Source organism: Falco naumanni, chromosome 2 (assembly GCF_017639655.2).
Source record: "Falco naumanni isolate bFalNau1 chromosome 2, bFalNau1.pat, whole genome shotgun sequence".
In the NCBI taxonomy this organism is placed as follows: domain Eukaryota; kingdom Metazoa; phylum Chordata; class Aves; order Falconiformes; family Falconidae; genus Falco; species Falco naumanni.
This window is the reverse complement of record NC_054055.1, coordinates 114,909,172-114,928,492: the sequence shown is the minus strand read 5'-3', so window position 1 is coordinate 114,928,492 and position 19,321 is coordinate 114,909,172. Positions and strand designations below refer to the sequence as shown.

Here is a 19,321-nt window from a genome sequence, read left to right as displayed (position 1 = left end):
TTCTTTGAATTTGTGGTGATGTACAGTGGAATTTCTATATGACTATTTCTGGATTCCACACACACACACACACCCCGCCCTGCCCCATCATCTAGCTCCGTTGTAAGAGTTTTTTCTTATGTTGAGATAGAAACTAATTGGAATGAGTTAGTGTTTTCTTTCGCTGTCCTTTGACATTTCTGGCATTTAGGGAGGAAATAGGGACGAACATTTAACTGAGTGACATCCAGGCTTAGCAGTAGGAGCTTGTGAAGTTAGGTTGAGGAAGTCTGTCCTTTTTTTCTTCCCTTTTACAGACAGCAGTTAAGGAGCATCATTTTAAACTTTTCTGCAGGATGTTTCTTGTAACTGCAGTACTGTCTCATGGTCTTAGTCTGGCTTTGATGTCTGTAATTCACCATTCAACTGTTGTGCATTTCCACAAATACACAGAAATGCTGAAACAGTCCACAATGGTGATTGATTGCTAAATTTGTTACTAGCTTCTCGTGTTGACATTCGAGGACGCAGCTTTTACTTCTGCCGTTGTTTGAGGCGCTCTGCAGATAACGTACAGCCTTGGTTTACAATAAATCTGTTTGGGTGGGTTTCACTCAAAATTTAGGCTAAACAGTGTATACATATGCATCCTTCCTGTAGAGAATAGGGTTCTGATTATAATCTCAGTTGAGTTCTGCTGCTTAACAGATGGTCGTTTCAGTGATAACCAGTTGATTGACCATGCCTGTGACTTTTTCCTAGCAGTCAGCTGTGTACATACCCTTTCTTAAAGCTCTGATCAGCTAGGAATAAGAAGTGGTTTTGGTGATTTACAGCACCATGCCCGAGAGCTTTCTTTTCCCAAAGATTTTGTGATCTGAATAATGGGATGTGTGTACAGCTTTATTAGAATTGTAAACTCCTGTAATGATTAGAAGGGAAGACTACTTCTGCCAGGCAGATTAATGAAGATGGTTCTCTTCATCAGTAGAGAGATTTTTATCAATAGGATCTCAGTGAATTCTGGGAGATCTCACTGATTGTACTGAGCAACGGTAGGTGATGGACAGGTAGAGAATTTCTTGAATTGAACTACTAATAGATGAAAGTACAGTACTGTGAATGGGACAGGCAAAAGTACAAATACCTTAGAACTGCCCAGGGAGATAATTACTCAAGTGTTAAACTGATTTTTTTTTTATTTATTTTTTTTTAACACCAGTTCCCTTTGACAAAGAGGATTTCCTTTTACTATAAAAGACAATAAAAGAGTGCTTCTTTTCAATCTAGAGACAGTCTGGACTTCTGTACTTGAAGATTTCTTAGCAATCCCTTGTCCAAGGCTTATTTATTCCTTGTGAAAGGGACAAAGATCTTGAAATAATCTGTGTTTTGTCTGGGAAAAGGCAAAACTTGATCTAGTTGTGTGCTTTGTACCCTGTTTTTTTGACTCTTGGTAGGCTTAGGCTATAAAACTACAAACAGTGGAGGCACTTGTAGGCTGCTCTTGCATTGCATTACGGCGGGTGCTCTTCTGCTTGAATTCTTTGAAATGTCTTAATTTGATGATGTGGATTTTAACTGGTTTAAGCTCCTGGGAAATTCTCTTCAGATCATTAATCTCTAAAAACCTGTTCTTATTTCTGAAAAATTAAATGGGGAGGCAGGGGTTGAGGGGAGAGGGAAGCTGTAGCTAACTAGAGCTCTTTAAGTGCTGTATGTACCTTCTTCTATTCAGGTCTTCACTAGCAGCAGGAGTGCCTTCTAGGTACTTTGTTACTTGCTTATAAAAATAATAATATTGATTGCTCTCTAATAATAAACAAATTTTATTACAGGGTAGTGTTGTTAACATGATTTATGACTGCCATACCGACAGGGGAGCTAAACTCGTCTGATTTTGTGATGTAGTAAAATAAAAAATGAGCAGGGAGTATAAACAGTAATTTTAAGCCTTAAAGTATGAATTTACAACAATGAAGAAATTAAGAGAAATAAACAGTTTTGTCGTATCTACACAGGGCTTGTCGGTCGTCTTGTTATGGTTCTTATATTGTCATGTATCACTGATAGTGGACATAGCTAGATGCTGAGCTGGGAGGAGGGTCCTTTATTTTTAAACCATCCATTGAGAAGTCTGACTACGTGTATACTGCATGTCTTTCTGAGTATTAATGAAGGCATAACTCCTCTTCTTTTGCCCCTTGGGGCTTAGATATAACACTGACTTTTTCAAGCAATGCTATCTTTTCAGTTGTTATCATGAAGTATGGGAGCAAGGGGAATTTCCTGATATTGCACAGCATTCAGTGCCTTTCTTGCTTATCCTTTTTTTGTTAATGTTTGTGCGATCAGGCTTTCAGTTCAGTTTTTTGCAGCCAGAGTTCAAGGCCTAAATGCCAAATAAATACCTCTTGGGTATAGGTTGATGTGATACAAATGTATTTCACATTTCTGTTTTCTTCCTTTTTTTTTTTTTTTTAATTGTTTTGGTTGGGTTGGTTTGTGTGTTGGTTTTTTTGGTGGTTTTTTTTTTGTTGTTGTTTTGTTATTTTATTATGTATGGGTCTGTGTTTTGTGTTTGCATTCTGAAGGATATGTCGGTTCATATCGCCTCTGGTGCTAAGGCTGGGTGACCGGGCCTCCTTGACTTGACATGGCTTTCAGCATATGTTCTCTAAAAGGGATCAGGGCTTGCTCTGCACGTTGGACAGCAATGTTTTGTGCCCCAGCTTTCTGGACCTCATCAGAAGTACCTCTGGGGAATATTATCTCTCCCTGTGCATTGAGTACATCTCCTTTCTCACCTGAGGGCTGTTTGTCCTCAGGTAAAGGGGGCAGTTCAGGCAGACACCTGTTAGCTAGGAATCTCAAAGGTGCTTGAAAGTTACTGCTAAGAATCTTCTCTTGCAGTTTTAAAATGTGGACTGCTATTTGTAGTGTCTGTGGGCAAGTCCATCTGTGGCTTTCCAGGTGAATTTTGACACCCTTGACTTTCTAAACTAGTGGTGTAATTTCCGCTTCTGTTCTCATGTTGCTCTATATTGTATGCTGTTAACAGCTGCTGCTTTTGCACCAGACATAATTGCCTTTCATTTGAGGTAAGAGTAGATACTACTGCAAATGCTGAGTTAGTCAAAACAGGTAACGGTGAAAACTTGCTGGCATATAATCTAAAGGGAGAAAAGACTTTCAGTTTGTGCTGGGGAATGTGAGAAGACAGCTGGACTTCTTCAGCCAGGTACTGAATTGACAAACCCTACTATTCTACTACTGGAGATAACAAAATACCTACAGTGAATACAGGGCAAGGTTTTCAGAGGTGATTGAAGGCTCGAGGCTCTGATCCTGAAACTTTACAAAGAGACTTAGTTCCCCAGAATATTAATGCTCAGGGTTCTTTGAAAATTGAACCTCTTCATTTCTTGAACTAGCTAAATTTGGCTGCCAGTGGAGTGGTTTTGGTTTGGTTTTTTTGTTGGGTTTTTTTTTTTTTTTTTTTGTTTTGTTTTTCTGCTTTCTCTAGAAGGTGCGAGTACAAAGGAGCTTGTTTCTCCCCAAGAATGGGGTAACTGGGAGCAGAGTTGTACTAGGTACATGTCTTGCATGAGGTAGTTCAGCTCTCTGCTGGTTTTTGAATCGCTTGTGTGTTGTTGACATGCACATACCTGCCCACCTGTTCCAGAAGGTTTCTTCTTTTTGTCTGGTAAAATTAATCTTCTAGTAAATCAAACAGCAGCAGCATTCGGTACCATTCTGTGTGAGAACAGCTTTCTAGAGGTAGAACTGAGGGGCACGGACAGCTAATTACACAGCTAATTTGCCTTCAGGCTCTTGGAGGCAGTGAATGCCAGCAAATTTTTGACTCTTGCACGCTTTTTTGAAAATTTTGGCTGTTAAATTTGTGTAACAGGGATAAGCAACACTGTGAAGTGTGGGTGGATATCATATCCTAGCCATACATTTGTTCATGGCTTAGCTCACATTTGTGGTTTAGGGAAGAATTCCCATTTCCACACTGAAGTTCAGGTAAAATTATGAGCAGCCCTTTAAGTGTCCTTTAGGAGCACGCATGCAGCATGTTCATTACCATTTTAGTTGGGGCAAGGACTGAATTTCTGAGGTGAATCTCCTCACTGCCCCGCTTTCTGCACATTGCTTTTCTTCACCCGGAAGCAATCTGAGTGTGCACTTAGGATTCCTTTGGATGTAACTGAACCAGAAGTGTTACTCTAGGAGTGTATGTGCTGTGCTTCAGGTACCCTTGGGTCTTTGGCCTGTGGCACTGAACCTGGCCCAACGCAAACCCTCAAACATGCATAGGATGCTTCTTGGGGCCTCAGTACCAACTGTCCTCCACAGCCTTTTCTCCTTTTGGACTGTGCTAGCTGCTAAAGTAGAGAGTTGTGCTAGCCTTAAATTTCTGTGTGATGGGAGATAAGCTTTTTTGCTTTTTAAATATTAGTGAAGTAAATAAGCAGGCCATCTTGAGTTCCATCTACTGATCTAATACTTTATTCTCAATTTTCAGGCGTCTTAATGCAACCAACTATCTTGATTTGAATGTTGTTTGTGAAGCTTTTTCCTGTGTTTTCAGAACTGTCCATGTTGATATTTGTCTCTTTCAGCTAATGAAGAGTGCTGTGGCATGCCTGTTTTTTAAAGCCAGCTGTTTTGCAGACCCATCTGGGGGTAATTTTATGTAATGGTCTGTGGGGGTGTTACACAGACCCTTTTAAAGACCTTGACTGGAATCCCTGTGTGCCTTCTAGATGTTGTTTTACGCCCCTGAGCTCTTGTCTTTTTCTTATCTGGATCTCTTGCCTGCTCCAAACTGCTGACCCTCTCCTTTGCAAGAGGAAAAGAATACCAGAATGAAAAATGTCTCTTCCTGAAACGGGTAAATTCATGTGTCCACTTTTTTTATGCTGGAGACCAGACTAGCTGCCTTTTCTGGGGCAAGATAGTTTCTCATCATCAGTGCCATAGTAAATGATAAAAGCTCAGCAGCAACAAGTACTGCAAATACCTGCAGTCCTGTTCTCAATTACAGAATTAGTTATGTAAATCTTGTATTAAAGGAGGAAGAGCCCTGATGTCTCTTAAATCATACTCCGTGTGCACACATGCGTACAATTCCTTCTCGTCTAGGAGAAAAATATCTGTGCTCCTAACATGCAGGCTCCATAGAGATTAGCATACTAAACAGTATTGCTCTGCATGACCTGAAACTGGCTTTTGAGAGCTAATTGGATCTATGGGCTCCGAGAGAAGGGGTTGGAAAACACTGGTCTCTAGTTTTCCAGGTTGTAGACAGGAGTATGGTATGGTGGTGGTATGGGTGCCCAAATGAAGTCCTTGGGGGGGGGGGGGTCCTGAGCTATGGGGGTACCAGCTGATAGAGCACAAGCTGCCTGCTTTGCATTTGCTTATGTCGTCTTTACCTAGCTGTGCGTATCTTTGTTTTCATCTTTATGTAAAGAAACAGTGTAATACAGTGAAATGAGCACTAAGCCTGAAACCAGGAACGCCTGTGTTGTATTCCTAACTGCTCCTGCTCTGCTGCCTGACTTTGGTCTAGTCAGTTAATCTGTCCGAGTACATCTGCAGTGAAAAGCTGGCAATAGCTGTGCTACTGCACTTACCTGCATGTGCCGATGAGGCACAGGTACTCATTCCCGTGCCCTAACACCCATTCTGTGTGCATCTGGTGTTGACATTTTTAACGTGGCTGCTTGCTTGGAGGTTATTTATGGTGAAGATGGGACCGTTAGATAATTAAATTACAGACCAAAAGGATTACTCTATAAACACTGAGATCCATCTCTCCACTGGCTCCATGGCTGCAAATCAATTGTCAAGCATGGAGCCAAGGTAGGCCAGTGCCATATGCTGCCTTGTTCAGCAGTTCCAGCAGCTTTGCTGCCCAGATACCTCCTTCCATAATCTCTCACAACAGCAGATGCAAACAGAGTGAAGCTGCTCTTCAGGATCCCAACCAGAGAGTCTGAGAGCCTAACGTGTGTGCTGGGTTGTTTGGTGGTGTGGCTGCTGACTTCTGTAATTGGGTTTTGCTCTGTTGCTGTTTTTTGCTGAAGCCTATGTGATGCTTTCCCTTGTCCAGTGGAATGCTTGCTGGGAAACTAGTCTCTGTGTACTGAGATTTGAAATGATCCCCAAAAACAATTTTTGGGGAAGTAGAGGTTAAGTTTAATAATATCTGGATTATGAAAGCATGTGGCTTTTTAAATCTCATCTTCTGATTCGCTTTAGACTTAACTTTGCTTTAGACAGGACTTTGTCTGGTACGGATGTGTCTTGAGTTAAATAGTGGTGGATAAGTGCCACCAGATTTAAGGTAAAAAAAGCCCCAAAAGTGAACACTGACACCCCCAGCCCCCTGAAAACCCAAACAGCAAAATGACCACCCAAAAAACCAATGCCACACAAAACCCCCCAAATAGATGTTGGTGTGTTTTCTTTTTTTTTTCTTTTTGTGTTTAGTATTTTTGTCAATGAAAAGTAAAAGACTTTATATTGGAGTCAGCACTACTTATATTTGAAAACATTTTTAGTGTTTTTCAGATATTACTTAACCTTAAAGATAACTTGGAAAACTAGTGATTACTTCACACCGATAAAAATCAATATCTTCTGCTCTGGGAGGAAAAGGGGATGATGATAATGGAAATTATTTTTAGGAGAGTGGAGGAGGGAGCATTCCAGGATTTTGTTTTTTTAAATGTATAATTTGTGAAAGTATAGATTTGTGAAACACATGGATATTGCTACATGAGCATTAAAAAGTCTCTTGACAAAAGTACTTTCTCTGAGCTTTCCCGCTTTCTCACCTTGGCTTGATGATATGTTCTATTTAAAACCGTACCAGTTGAAAAATGTATTAGCTTTTATAGTTTAACATGATCTTGCCTGGGATTTGTTTGTTTTTTTTTTTTTTTTTTTTTTTTTTGTCTTGTCTTGGATTTTCACGCTCAGTGTGTGATTCTAGTTAATGTAGATGCAGATTTAGAAATGATCTATTACAGCCTGATTGTTTTCTCCAGTCAAATCCAAAGAAAGTTCAGTTTAATCCTAGTGGTGTGCTGCATTGCACATAGAGCAAAGAAAAGGGTTGGCCTCTGCCCGGAGGAGACTGCGGTATAGAGTGAATGGATTTGGACTGCTCTGCTCAGTTCCACCTGCTTTGGGAAAGATTTGAGATTACAGATAAGAGCAGGTTAATGATGTTGCAGAACAGCACTGATTTTAATTCTTTATATTCCAGTTTGAGGACTTTTAAAAAATATTGGTAAATTTATGCAGCCTCTTGAGTTGGAATTAGTATTACAGTTTTTAACCTGTATCCTTCCTCTTCACTGAAGAACATGTGAAGATACTTTAGATGTACAGCATTCCTACAAATATTTGCAGCCCTGCCTCCAACTCTGCTAGCTTTTCAGCTTTGAGTTGTGGGCTTTACTGCTTTGTCGACTGTTTTTCTTAGAACATAACATATTGAACTTCTCCTCTGGCAATACAAATTGCTTCTGAAGCAGAACAACAGAAAATCACCTGTCTTGTGTGGCAGACTAAATACCACTTCCAGAGTCCCTGGACTTTTTGGGTCAGATGTCACCAGGTAACCTAAACGGGCTGCTCTGGCAGAGTAGGGTAAAAATTGATTTCTGTGAGACTATTGGGATGAAAGTAAATGAGGTAGCAGGGACAGGTATTTCAGGTGAGACCTGGGAAGAAGCAGCATGTTGACTCTTGCATTTCATTGTTGTTTTTTTTCTCTCCTTCCTCTTTTGATCCCAGCTGCATTTTGGAAACTGATTAAATGTAGTTCTTTAGATTCAGCCTTTTATCTTCAACTGTCAGTCAGTGGTAGGGAAAGGAAACGGAGATCATATGTGATGGAGTTCTTTGACATCCCTAGGAATCTAAAACATGATCTTTAGTATTATCTCTGCCAGTTAGATGCTTGTTCTGTTTGGACCAGTGGTGCCACAGTTCTTTGCCTGCCAGAGGCCACTCTAACAAACTAGCTTTGTGCTTTGCACAGCTGGGAAAGGTTTATATGGCTTCTTCTTTCCTCTCTACCTGCTGTATGCCTTGCTCTACCTTCCAATAGCGTACCTCTCCCCATGACTGGGAAACAATGGTGCACACTGGGATCTGTGCTGTCAGCAGCCAGTGATTGTGTTTTACACTCTAATTAGTACTGCATATGCAACCTGGTTTCTGCCTTACAAGCTTCTACTGTAGTTTACCGGTCTCTTTTCCTTGTATTGTAGCAGGAATAATCCACAAAAGCACTTAAAGCAAATTCTTGTGGCTCATTTTGGCATGGCTTGTGTGCTTGGATGAAAGAGATGCTACTCAGCTGGTCTTCAAAAGGATGGAATCGAATAGGTGAACAGTGCTTTATTCCTGGTAGCCCAAGAGACAGCCGGAGAGGCAATTCTGCCTGTTGCAGTTGCCTTAGCAGAGAAACATGGCAGAGGAAGGAGGCGTTCCTTCCTGTGAGACAGTTCAGTGAAATTTTTACAAAACAGATGGGTTTGGGCAGTGATCAGGCAATCTGCGGACTATCTGCAGTGGTGTAGTGGCTTGGTTGTTTTTTTTTTTTTTTTTTTTATGTGGTGAAGTATCATTCTCTTTCTGTCCCAGTCTTTTTAGATAACAAGAACTTCTGACTGCTGTTTCCAGATCTGAACTTGCCAATTACTATCTATTTATCCTAAGTAACATCATTCAGGCACTTGTGTTGGGCAGAGCAGATCAGGTCTGACGCGCTGGATGTTCATGTGACTCATTGTGCTCATGTTTTTAGAGTGGGAGTGGTGGGTTCTTTCATTGGTGAAGTTTTTTGGGGGTTTTATTATTTTTTTTAAAAGGGGTGAAGGAGAAGCATGGAAAATCTGTTTAGTTTTTCTACTAAGCTCAGGTGGCTGTCCCCCTCAGCTCTAATTAGAAGCAGCAGTGGGAGAGAAGTTTTTCGGAGAGCTTCTCTCCATTAATGACAGATACAGCTTGGGTAACTAGCTGTATAAGGCAGCAAACATCTAACAGCTATGTGGAAGGACTCCTGGAAATGGAAAGATGCACCATAGCGTAACTTAACTGCTTGAGTAATCTGATGGCCTTCGATGATGGAGTGACTGCGTTGGTAGCTAAGGAAAGAGCAACTGTTGCCTACCATAACTTCTGTAAGGCCCTTGACAGAGTCCCACACAGCATCCTTGTCACTGAACAGGAGAGAGGTGGGTTTGATGGGTGGACTGTTCGATGGATAAGGAATTTTAAACTGAAAGAGAGTACGTTTAGATTGGGCATAAGGAAGAAACTCGTTACTATGAGGGTGGTGAGGCACTGGAGGTTTTCCAGAGCAGCTGTGGCTGCCCCATCCCTGGCAGTGCTCAGGGTCAGGCTGGACGGGGCTTGGAGCGACCTGGGCTGGTGGAAGGTGTCCCTGCCCCTGGCGAGGGGATGGAACTGGGTGAGCTTTAAGGTCCCTTTCTGCACAAAGCATTCTGTGGTTCTGTGATAATTAAGAACTGTGTCCTAGTGAAAGCCTTGTGGTTTGCTTAGGTGCATTTGAAACACCTTTTCTTGGAGGTGGTGGGTTGGGGGGGGGGTGAAGGGGGAAGACAGCAGGTTGTTACTGTGCTGCAACATATGTTGTTTTAATCCTTTCATGTGAATCTTAATCAACATGGTATAGGTGGAGTCCAACTGGGAAGGTACTTGCTTTTTCACCCGGTGCTGGATATGTGGCTTTTCTGATATAACTCAGATGGTATGGAGATTAAAGCAATCCAGCAGCCTTGCAGTTTGATAGCATTTCTGAGGCCTCACTTAAGATGCAGTATGCGTTTCTTCATCCTGATAGAGATAATGGGTTTTAAGCAATTACACCCAGGCTAATTCCTTTTGATAAGAGCTCTACATTATCTAAAAAAAGAATCCTAGCCGCCTGGGAAAGAACAATGTAAATGTCTCTCTCATGGACTTTTTCATTCACTCTTCTCTGATATCTTCAGATTATATGCTGCAGATCTTTCAAGACACAAAAATCTATCATTCTTTTTTTAGGTAGGGAGTATTGCAGTCAGGGAGGTGTAACAGTACTGTTGGCTTGCAAGACGTGGACAGTGTTTTGTGTCCTTCAGATGATTCCAGGCTACCGTGGTGATTACAGTTTCAACATAAGAAATCAGATTTGGTCTGACTTAAAGGAGCTCCTTGTTTCCTCCCTGTGCAGGCTATCTGGTTGTAAGGTGCGGGTTGCTTCTGCAGATTAGAGTGATCTGAATTTTGTAATTTGGAAAGAGTAGCAAGAACCTACCACTTTATTTAGCATAGATCCCAACCTCTACTGTGTGTTTGTCTGCACTGGAAAGTAGAGTATGATGTTGTCATGTGTTAAGCAGGAATGGTAAGAGATCTCACTTATTTAGATATTTTTTTTTAAAATTTTTTTTTTGAGACCAGTAAAGAAATTTCAATAGTTAGCTGCGTTTCTGGTACTTAAAGAAATTCCTTTTATTCTGCTTAATCTCTCTGACTTTTCCTCTCATACAGTGTAGGATAGAAAAGTTAATTGGTTGTGTTTAAAAAGGGGAGGAAATCCCAAAGCAACATGCTGTTTGTGTACATGTCTCTTCTAGGAGAATCATGTTATATATTTTTTAAAAATGTTTGCATTAACAGTATTAAAAGGTTTTCAAACATTGTAGTAGCGTTTGTTATAAGTTGTTCTTTCTCTCCCAGATAGTCGCAGATGGCATTCTTGATGTGTAGCTGCCTGATGATAATTGGAGTTGGGGGAAAAGGGGAAGACTGGAGATAAGGATTATAGCCTCCCATGGTGATATGCTTTGGTTCTCCTTCCCCAGAGAAGAGCCCATGAATGTGTGGAGTGCTGTCTGTCCCTTCACCTGCCTGCTTGCTAGGGAAAGTCACTGAATGCCTCCCAGTGGGAGCCTGATCAGTTCTCTGTCAAAACTGAGGAAGAGGATTTGTGGGGACATGTCTCTGGTGGGACAAAAGGAGACGCAAAAAATACATTATTTTTTTTTTCCTCCATTCTGTAAAATGGCTTCATGAATAACAAATATTGTAGTTAAGCAGTGTAGTCCAGAAGTGGAAGATTTGGGATTTTGCTAGAAATAGGAGGCAGACTGCACAGCTTTGACGGCAGGGAATTCATTTCTTCTCCAGTGTGGCACAAGAAGGGTTGTCTCTGCTCCATCCTGTCATTTACACAGTGCTGCAGCAAAGCGGTGCCTAGATTGAAAATAAATGGAGTTCAGGGAGGGAAAATTGTTGCCACCATTTGCAAAGTTGGCTGCAGTATTTTTTTCCTGTCATAAACTGTTGTGAATTTGAACGGGCTGCCATATTTCCTTCCCAGACATGGTAATGTTTAGTTGGCAACTGAAGCAACCTTTTGTTTGGAAAGCTCTTTCGAGATGAAAAGCATCGGCAAAGTTGTTGCTGTGTCTCCCGTGACTGCCTTGGTTGAGGAGCTGGACTCTGTGTGTTAAGTCTTTCTGATGCAGAGGCTTGAGTGCTTAGTCTGAGCCAATTTACTCATTCTTCAGCTCTTACTTTTTTGGCCTTAATTGGCTTCCTACTGCATGTCACGTTGCATTTGCCTTTGGCTGGCAGACATAGAGTCGACCTCCTTCTCTGTGCTGCTAAGAGAACATGTTTTCTTATTAGAGCTGTCTAGTGCCAGCTGAAGGAAGCACCTTGTGTAAGAGTGGTGGAGCAGCAAGTGTGTTCTTGCAATGGTAGTACCTTCTCAGCCTTGTGGGCAACTCCACAGATTATTTTTCATCTTTTTCTTTCATAAAAGATCGTAGATGCAAAACTTGTACGGAGATGAGACTCCTAGGAGACTTTTTCCTCGTCTGTGGCAATGTCCCTAATGCAAGAGGAAATCCTCACCAGCCCTTTCCTTGTGTGGTTTGTTGAGAGTTTAAACAGGCCACCTGTTCTGTAGATCCTGCTGCAATTTTGCTGCCTTTTTTTTCTTGGTTATCCTCAAAATGACAGGTTGCTATCTAATGTACTCGGATTGACTTCACAACCTATCTATTCAGTCATCTGCTTTCCTTGTTCTCCTCTTCGAAAGGATTTCATTTAAGGGCAGCAGTGAGGTGGTGCATCTTGGTGATGGGACAAATTAAATACTTCATGGACCATTGCTAGGGAACAAATGGTAGCTCAAAACTGCCTAGGCCTTGTCTGGGCTACCTTGCCTCTCTATTATTAATGTGGCAGGCCCCAGTTTATTGTTCTGCCTTGAGTCCGTCTTCCTGGAGGAGTACTTCATGCATTCCTTTGGGAGAATCCTCTAATCAAGTGCTCGACAAACAGTCATGAAGGCTCTGTGGTTGCCCTACTGCATGGATGTTTCTGGCCCAGCCCAGCAAAAGCACCAGTGTTGCCTGCTAGTCCTGTCATCTGTCTAACGAGCCCAAGAAACAAATTCCATCCCTTGTGTTTGTGTGCTGGCCTCCTTACAGGGGGTCCATTATTATTATTTTTTTTTCTTCCCCCTGGAAAATTGTTCCTTGCAATTTCTTCTGGTGGTCTGGTAACTCTGTAAAAATTTTTGTATTTACGCCGTTAATCTTCTGCTCAGGCAGGTTTGATGTCCAGCATTGCAGTTGATGACACAGAGCCAGTTACTGAGTTCCTACTAAATACACATCTTTGGTGGTCTCAGTGATACTGAAAAATACTGAATTGTCAAAGTTCTGTTGTTTTCTGTCACTAGTGTATACACTACTCTGTACTGCTCCATCTGTTTCTGCAGTTAAATGGGATTCAAGTGAATTCATTAAGAACATGTCACTTTATATTAACAGTGAAATATATTAGGTGTCATGAAAAATAAACGTTCCAACAAATTTACAGAGTTTGTAGCTCTCATATCATGAAAGCTGAACTTTGACTGCTCTGGGAAGGTGGAGAAGGGTGTATGCCAGTAATACAGGGCACTGCAAGAATAAAATATTTGTAAAAGCCCCTCATTTATCTGCCAGGGTAATGTGGAGCTCACATCTTGCCAAGATCAGTGTCTGTAGCTCTGTGCCTTCTGCTACAGTTACATGAAATGTTAATCCCTAATGCACAGCAAAGAACCTAACAGCTTGCTTAGTAGCTAGGGATACTATTGCTGTTGACTGTTGCAGGACAAAAGGCAGAACTCTGGATCCACAGCTTGCTAGTTCCTGAGCCTCTTGGGTCACCTAGAAATGCAGCTGACCCTTGGAGTGTCTGCCCTGTGCATGGTCCTGCTCACCTGTGGGCAGTGCACAGCAGATGGATGCTCTGCAGTAAGTTCTCATTCTCTTACCTGGTGATGCTGTCTGTGTGTGCTCCTACCTTATGAGAATCCTAATTTGTCGTAGCAGTAACAAACAAAAACAAACTTTACAGGCACTAACAAAAAATGTTAACAAAAAACCCCATTTGTTACTGCTTGTAAAGTATAAAATTGTAACTGTTACAGGCTGTCCCCTCTTCTCTCCTGCAGCCTGTTCCATTGCCATCCTTGCAACTTTGTGTTAAACTGGAGTTGCTTTGGGGACTGTACTGTGAGGGAGGGGGATAGTCATTGCTTTACAGCAATAGGGTACGGGCGCTGAGCACATCCACTGAGCAATCCCTGGGACCCTATCTTTCGCTTTGGCCTGCCTTCTCTTATGAGGGTGCTAATCACCCCTTACCTTCCTTTAGTGTTAAAGGGTCTTTAGTGACCCTGGAAGAAAAGAAACTGAGCTGTCTGTGCTAATCTCAGACACAAACGTGCAGCCCTTGCCACATTAGTCGTGCCTTTGTCGCCTCTCGACTGGATTAGTGCAGTGCACGGTATGTGGGTCTATAGCTGGAAACACATACAGAACAGTGTTGTCTGCTTGTTTTAGTGTCACAGGAGAGTATTTTCCAGAGAGACATCAACGTGAGGAGTGTCCTCAGTCAGGATCCTGAGCTGACTTCTCACGGTGGTCTGTTGGAAGCTGGTTTGGCTCTCAGGCAGTGCTTTAAAGCTTACCTGCTGCTCTTACTGTTTTCTGTAAGAGAATAACTTGAAGGATTGAATGGAGCTGCCACTGAAGACCTAGTCAGGAAGTATATCGGAGCCCTACAGCTTGATTTTTTGTTGGTTGATTTTCTGTATCAATGGCTTTACTCTTCCTGTATCAATGATTTTACTATATGGTGCTTGTGTTTAGAGAGATGTCCTTAAAGACATCTGGTTGTGGAACAGTACATAGGCAGTGGAGGTTTTCTTTGCACCATTCACACGTGAACTGGAGAGGAAGTCTGGCTTTCTTATTAGGACTAGTCAATCACTTGATCAGGTACATAATAACCGTCTTCTGGGAGGGATATAAGGGGTAAGAGATTAACCTCAGTCTGCATTACAAGTAAGTATAATGAAGTACTAATGTTGAATACAGAAGGTCATGGCAATGAGGCAGTTGGACTATTATGACTGAGCCTGTACACGTGAACAGCCTGCAAAGCAAAGAGTGTGCTGGGAGTTATGAACTGGGGAGGCAAAGATAGTGTCAGTCCTTGGTTCAACTGTTTGTTGAACTGTAGCTAGGGATAAAAATAAGCTTTTTCTCTTGTAGTTTTGCTCAGTGTGTACAGCTGCTTGTGTAGTTTTCTGATTCTTTAATACATCCTTCTCCATGCTACTCTGGAGGGGACCAGCTGCACTTTATAACATGTTCCCCAGTGGGTGGTTTCTGTCCACAAGACTAACTTCTTTGCCCACACCTGCATACCTATTGGCATGATGGTTCTAAGCCAGGGAATAAGGTCTTAATCTACAGCAAGAAGACGTACAGAGTGATAGGAGGGGAAGGCTCAGCAAGTGTGTTGGTGTTGACACTAGCCAGTGGCTTTCCCAATGTAGCCAGTGAATTAGAGCAGTTGTGCATTGCTGGACTTTGTGTTGATGGGTGATTTTTTTAAATCTGGCTTTGCCTTTATGGTATCTCAGACCAACCTTCTGGTCCAATTGCTTTTGATGTTACGGCCATCTACTTGGTTTTAGCAAGATCTGTCCTTTACTGTTCTGGCTTCTGTTCTACCTGGCTGCTAAAATATTGTGCTATGGGTATGGAGCTGGTGGGGTGCAGTAGGATGCTCATGGTTGGAGACTGAGTTTAGGTAGTACCCCTCTCTTTCTGAGAAGATTTCTCAGGTTGGAACTATGAATCCAAGCAGTTCGCTCTTTTGGGAAGTAAGAACCTGCCAAAATCCACATGCAGCTGCTGGGGTTATTCTTTGGGCTACAGAGTCAAATCAACCAGAAAAGTCTCCTGCTGCATCTTTGCCAGGTCCTCTGGCTAGTTTAAGTGGTTCACATTCTTGCCTGGAGCATACTTTACTGTTTTGCCAGCCTTCTGCAGAGAACTGCTGTTGTTCTATCCCAGAGAACACGGTGTGAACATCGTGTGTTCCTCTGCTCTGGAGGAAGCCTGCTCTGCTCATGCTCCCGTGTTCTGGGGCTTAGACCAAAGAGGGGATGTGTGCTATAGAAACAGGTGAGGCTGTAGAAGTTCGTTCAAGCAAACTGCGTTGAAATGAGTTCTTCCTTTTAAACTAATTAGGAAGGCAAGGGAGCTTACCTGTGTTAGAGAAGCTGTGACCCTTCAGGGCAGAAATGACCATGCTTTTTTTTTTGGAGAATGTCAACTTACTGTTCTCATGGCCCTCAAGCTAGGGGAGAGTTAGTTTTCTACTTCAAACCCTCTACTGGTGTCAGCAGAAGTCTTATAAAAGTGCCTGATAAGATTATGCCCTCACTGTAGTAATGCAAACCACTTATTAATATTTTTAAAGTTTTTTACTTAGCACTTGGTCTGTAGTAGAGGAATTGTTACCCATTGGATCTGTGGCTAGTTCTCCCCCCCTGCTCCCAGATTTCATTACCTAATGTGTTAGTAAATAAGCAGTGAAACAAAGATTGCCCAAACTAGACATTATGTGTTTAGGGGTTCCTGCTCCAGTGAGACCAAATGTTAATGGGAAATATTGCTCTTACTAGCGCTAGCTTTCTGCAGAGTGGGATGTCCAACCTTACTTTTTTTTTTTGTCTATCCTGGTAATTCCTTTGTTAACTATGTGTTCTCCCTCTCTTTATTCTCCCACCTAGCTTTCTGCAGAGGGCGTGTTGTGAGGGTGCCCAAAGGTCCTCTTATTCGAGTCATGGGCACGGAGGTGGTGATACCTTGCAGTGTTAGTGACTACGATGGACCCAGCGAGCAGAACTTTGACTGGGAGTTCTCCCGGGAGACTGACTTCGTGCGGATAGTGAGTACCTGGGATTCTACATTCACCTCTGAGGAGTACCAAAAACGTGTGGGCCACGGGGATATCAAACTGAGACGGAGCAGCAACGATGCTGTGGAACTTGTGATTAGAAACATCCAGCCAACTGACCAAGGGAGATACAAATGCTCCACACCCAGCACTGATGCCACCGTTCAGGGAAATTATGATGCAGAGGTCCAAGTGAAAGGTATTTCTGAAGAGTGAGGTGTGCTCTAAATTTGTTTTCAATATTGATTATAGATGTACCCTTAAGAACATTATGTTTCTGTTGCTTATGAGCGCATTGTGGTTTGGTTTTTTCCCCCTCTCTGTTCCTGCTTAATTCTCCTAAAGCCAAAATTGAAAAATGGAAAGTATGATAGCAAAGGCAAGTGGGGTGAAGAAGCAAACAGAGGCTGTTTACTATAAACAACACTTTCCTTTTTTCTGTCTAGTAAATATGTAAATAAAAATGGGAAAACTGAGCTCTGGGTTTTCTGAAGATGTCTGCAAAACTTCAATGTCCCTAAGCCTCTGGGTAGAGAGGCTACCTTTGAGGAAAAAAACCACAACCTGTCTTCTGTCTTATTTAGTGTCATTTAGGGATCTTAATATACGAAGGAGGTAATCTTCCTTTTCCTCTTTAGCATGTCGATGCTGCAGTCATGCTCTAGCTTTGTTCTCTCATTTAGGGTTCTTTAGTAGTAACTTGGGAGACTATTTTTTTTTTTAGTGTCTTTTTTTCCCTTGAAAATCAAGATGGTTCTGGGTAGAAGTAATCCAAATGATGATGTGTGGATGAGAAACTAAAGTGAGAGGAAGGATAAATGAATACTTGTCTTGGCTTCTTTAAAGTGGAGCGCTTCCTTTAATGGATTTTCAGCTGAATTTTCTTGTTCCTGGAATATATTTGTGTGGAAGAAGGAATGACTGGCCGAGTGTTGTTCTGTGGTAGTTTTACTGCCTCATACCTGAACAGGTCAGTGTGGGTGTTCTCTTCTTGCTTCCATTTTATCATGCTTGTGTCTTTTGGTTTTTTAAATAGTGATTTCCGATGGCTTATCGGTGAGTGGTTCAAAAGCACGTTCCTCAATGTCTCTCAGACTGTCTGAGGGTGACTCCTTCAAGTTGCGCTGCTCAGCCGTCACCACCTCACCGGAGCATACTCACCTGCACGTGACTTGGCAGATCAAAAGTGGATCCACTTGGCGGGACATCCTATCTTTGACTCATGAAGGCAAATTCCAGCCAGGTCCCGGCTATGAAGAACGCTACCGCAATGGAGATATCCGCTTGGACACAGGAGCGAATGACACGTATCGGTTATCTGTATCCCAGGCCTCGTCAGTGGATGGTGGCGTCTACAGGTGTCTTGTGAGTGAGTGGGTGAGAGGGGCAGATAGCTCGTGGCAGAAGATTCAGGAGAAGAGCGTGGAGATAGCAAGTGTGGCGATCCAACGGACTGGTGAGTGTTACTGATGGGCTGGGGTCACAGCTTGCAGCTACAGCAGTGCTGTGTCCAGACTGTGATGCTTTGAGAGCAGAAATTGCATAAGCTGAACTAAATGAGGGCACATTCCAGGAGAACCTAGAATGCTGTTTGGATAGCTGTCCTGTTTACATCTGAGTTGATAGAAAAATTATGCCAAGCATTTTCTAGCTTTTATTGTAGGGAGAAGGGGGTTGATGGCATGGAAGGATTGACTGGAACCTCTCAGATGCTTAGACCTAGATTTTCTCATCCATAGTTCACTTCAGATTGCTTCTGGGTTTTATATTTCTTCAATAAACATTTTATTTAATCCCTGAGCACCCCAAACATTCTCTCTGCTCTCTCATTAACATAGGCTTGCCCCATAGCACTAAACAGCTGCACTCCCCCTGTAAAAGTGGCTTGTGATTCAGTGACAGATGTGAAGCTTTTCTGTATGTTTATTAAAATAGCACAAAAAGATTAAGAGAAAGGAGGAAGGTGGTGATAATTTAACAGGGCAAATAATCCAGTGATTTTTATCACTGACACTGGATCCACGGGTCTGATTGTTCCACCGTGTTGGCAGGGATCTAGGACAGTAATGGTTCTGTTAAACACATCATTGCACGCTTGACTAAGAAGACAAAAATACATGTAGTGCTGTGCTGAGGATATCCAGATATCCCTGCCCATATGCATTTCAGGAGTAGATGCACTAAGCATTTAATTGCATTAGCATTACCACTGCTAGTTGGAGGAGGGAAAGCGGGGGGTGATGCATCTTGTCACTCAAGAGGTGGAAAAACTGGCAGTGATGGTCCCTCAGAAATGTGAGATTATGATGATATTTTAGAAGTGTTCAGACAGTAAGGGTATCTCTTCATTTTTGTAATCCTTTAATCACCATAGGGAGAACCCAGAACTGCTGGGTTTTTGGCTGGCTCATTTGGATGTAGTTTTAGCATCCTGGTGGTACTTGATTCTGTCAAATTTCACAGACTAATCTGTCCCCTCTCTTTCAGGGTGTCTGTTACACAGTAAAGCTTGCAGGTGCTCTCTGCCGAGGCAGGGTTTGCTTAATTAAGAGCTGTAATTCTCTGTTTTGTCACGCTTTTGGAGAGTTTGGTTTAAGTAGGTGGGGTTTAATCAATGGCTGAAAACAGGGTGAGGATGGCCAGGAGCAGTAATAGTGCAGTTTTTTGTGTGGTTTGGGTGGTAATGTGGTTTTGTTTGTGGAGTTTTTTCTTTAGGATTTTTTTGGCTGTCATTTTTAGCTCAGTCATTGGAAGCACTGGTACTTTGTCAGGGGCATGAAGGGTTTGTTTTTTTTAAAGTTACGCTAAATGGGATAGGTTATTCTCCACCAAAATGCTGTGGAAACTTTTACCCACACATCCTGTAGGACTTGTAGAGCATCTTGTGCTGACATCTAAAACCTCTGCACTTGCATGCTAAAATGAACTTGAGTTGTAAATGGTACGCTTGGCTGCTGCACTTCCCTCATTCTCATCTGCTGTA

The 19,321-nt window shown here is 42.2% G+C and overlaps 1 protein-coding gene across 2 annotated transcripts in view; it reads left to right on the top strand.

Moving 5' to 3' along the window:
- The window catches only part of PTGFRN (prostaglandin F2 receptor inhibitor), a 71,692-nt gene that overhangs the window by 12,199 nt on the left and 40,172 nt on the right, over window positions 1-19,321 (top strand). Inside the window, exons 2-3 of one of the 2 annotated variants that reach the window (XM_040582964.1) lie at window positions 16,172-16,537; window positions 17,375-17,794. In XM_040582964.1, coding sequence (XP_040438898.1) covers window positions 16,172-16,537; window positions 17,375-17,794 — 786 coding nt within the window. Of the gene's footprint in view, window positions 1-16,171; window positions 16,538-17,374; window positions 17,795-19,321 lie in introns of those variants that run through there. The other variant, XM_040582965.1, reaches the window with a different exon arrangement.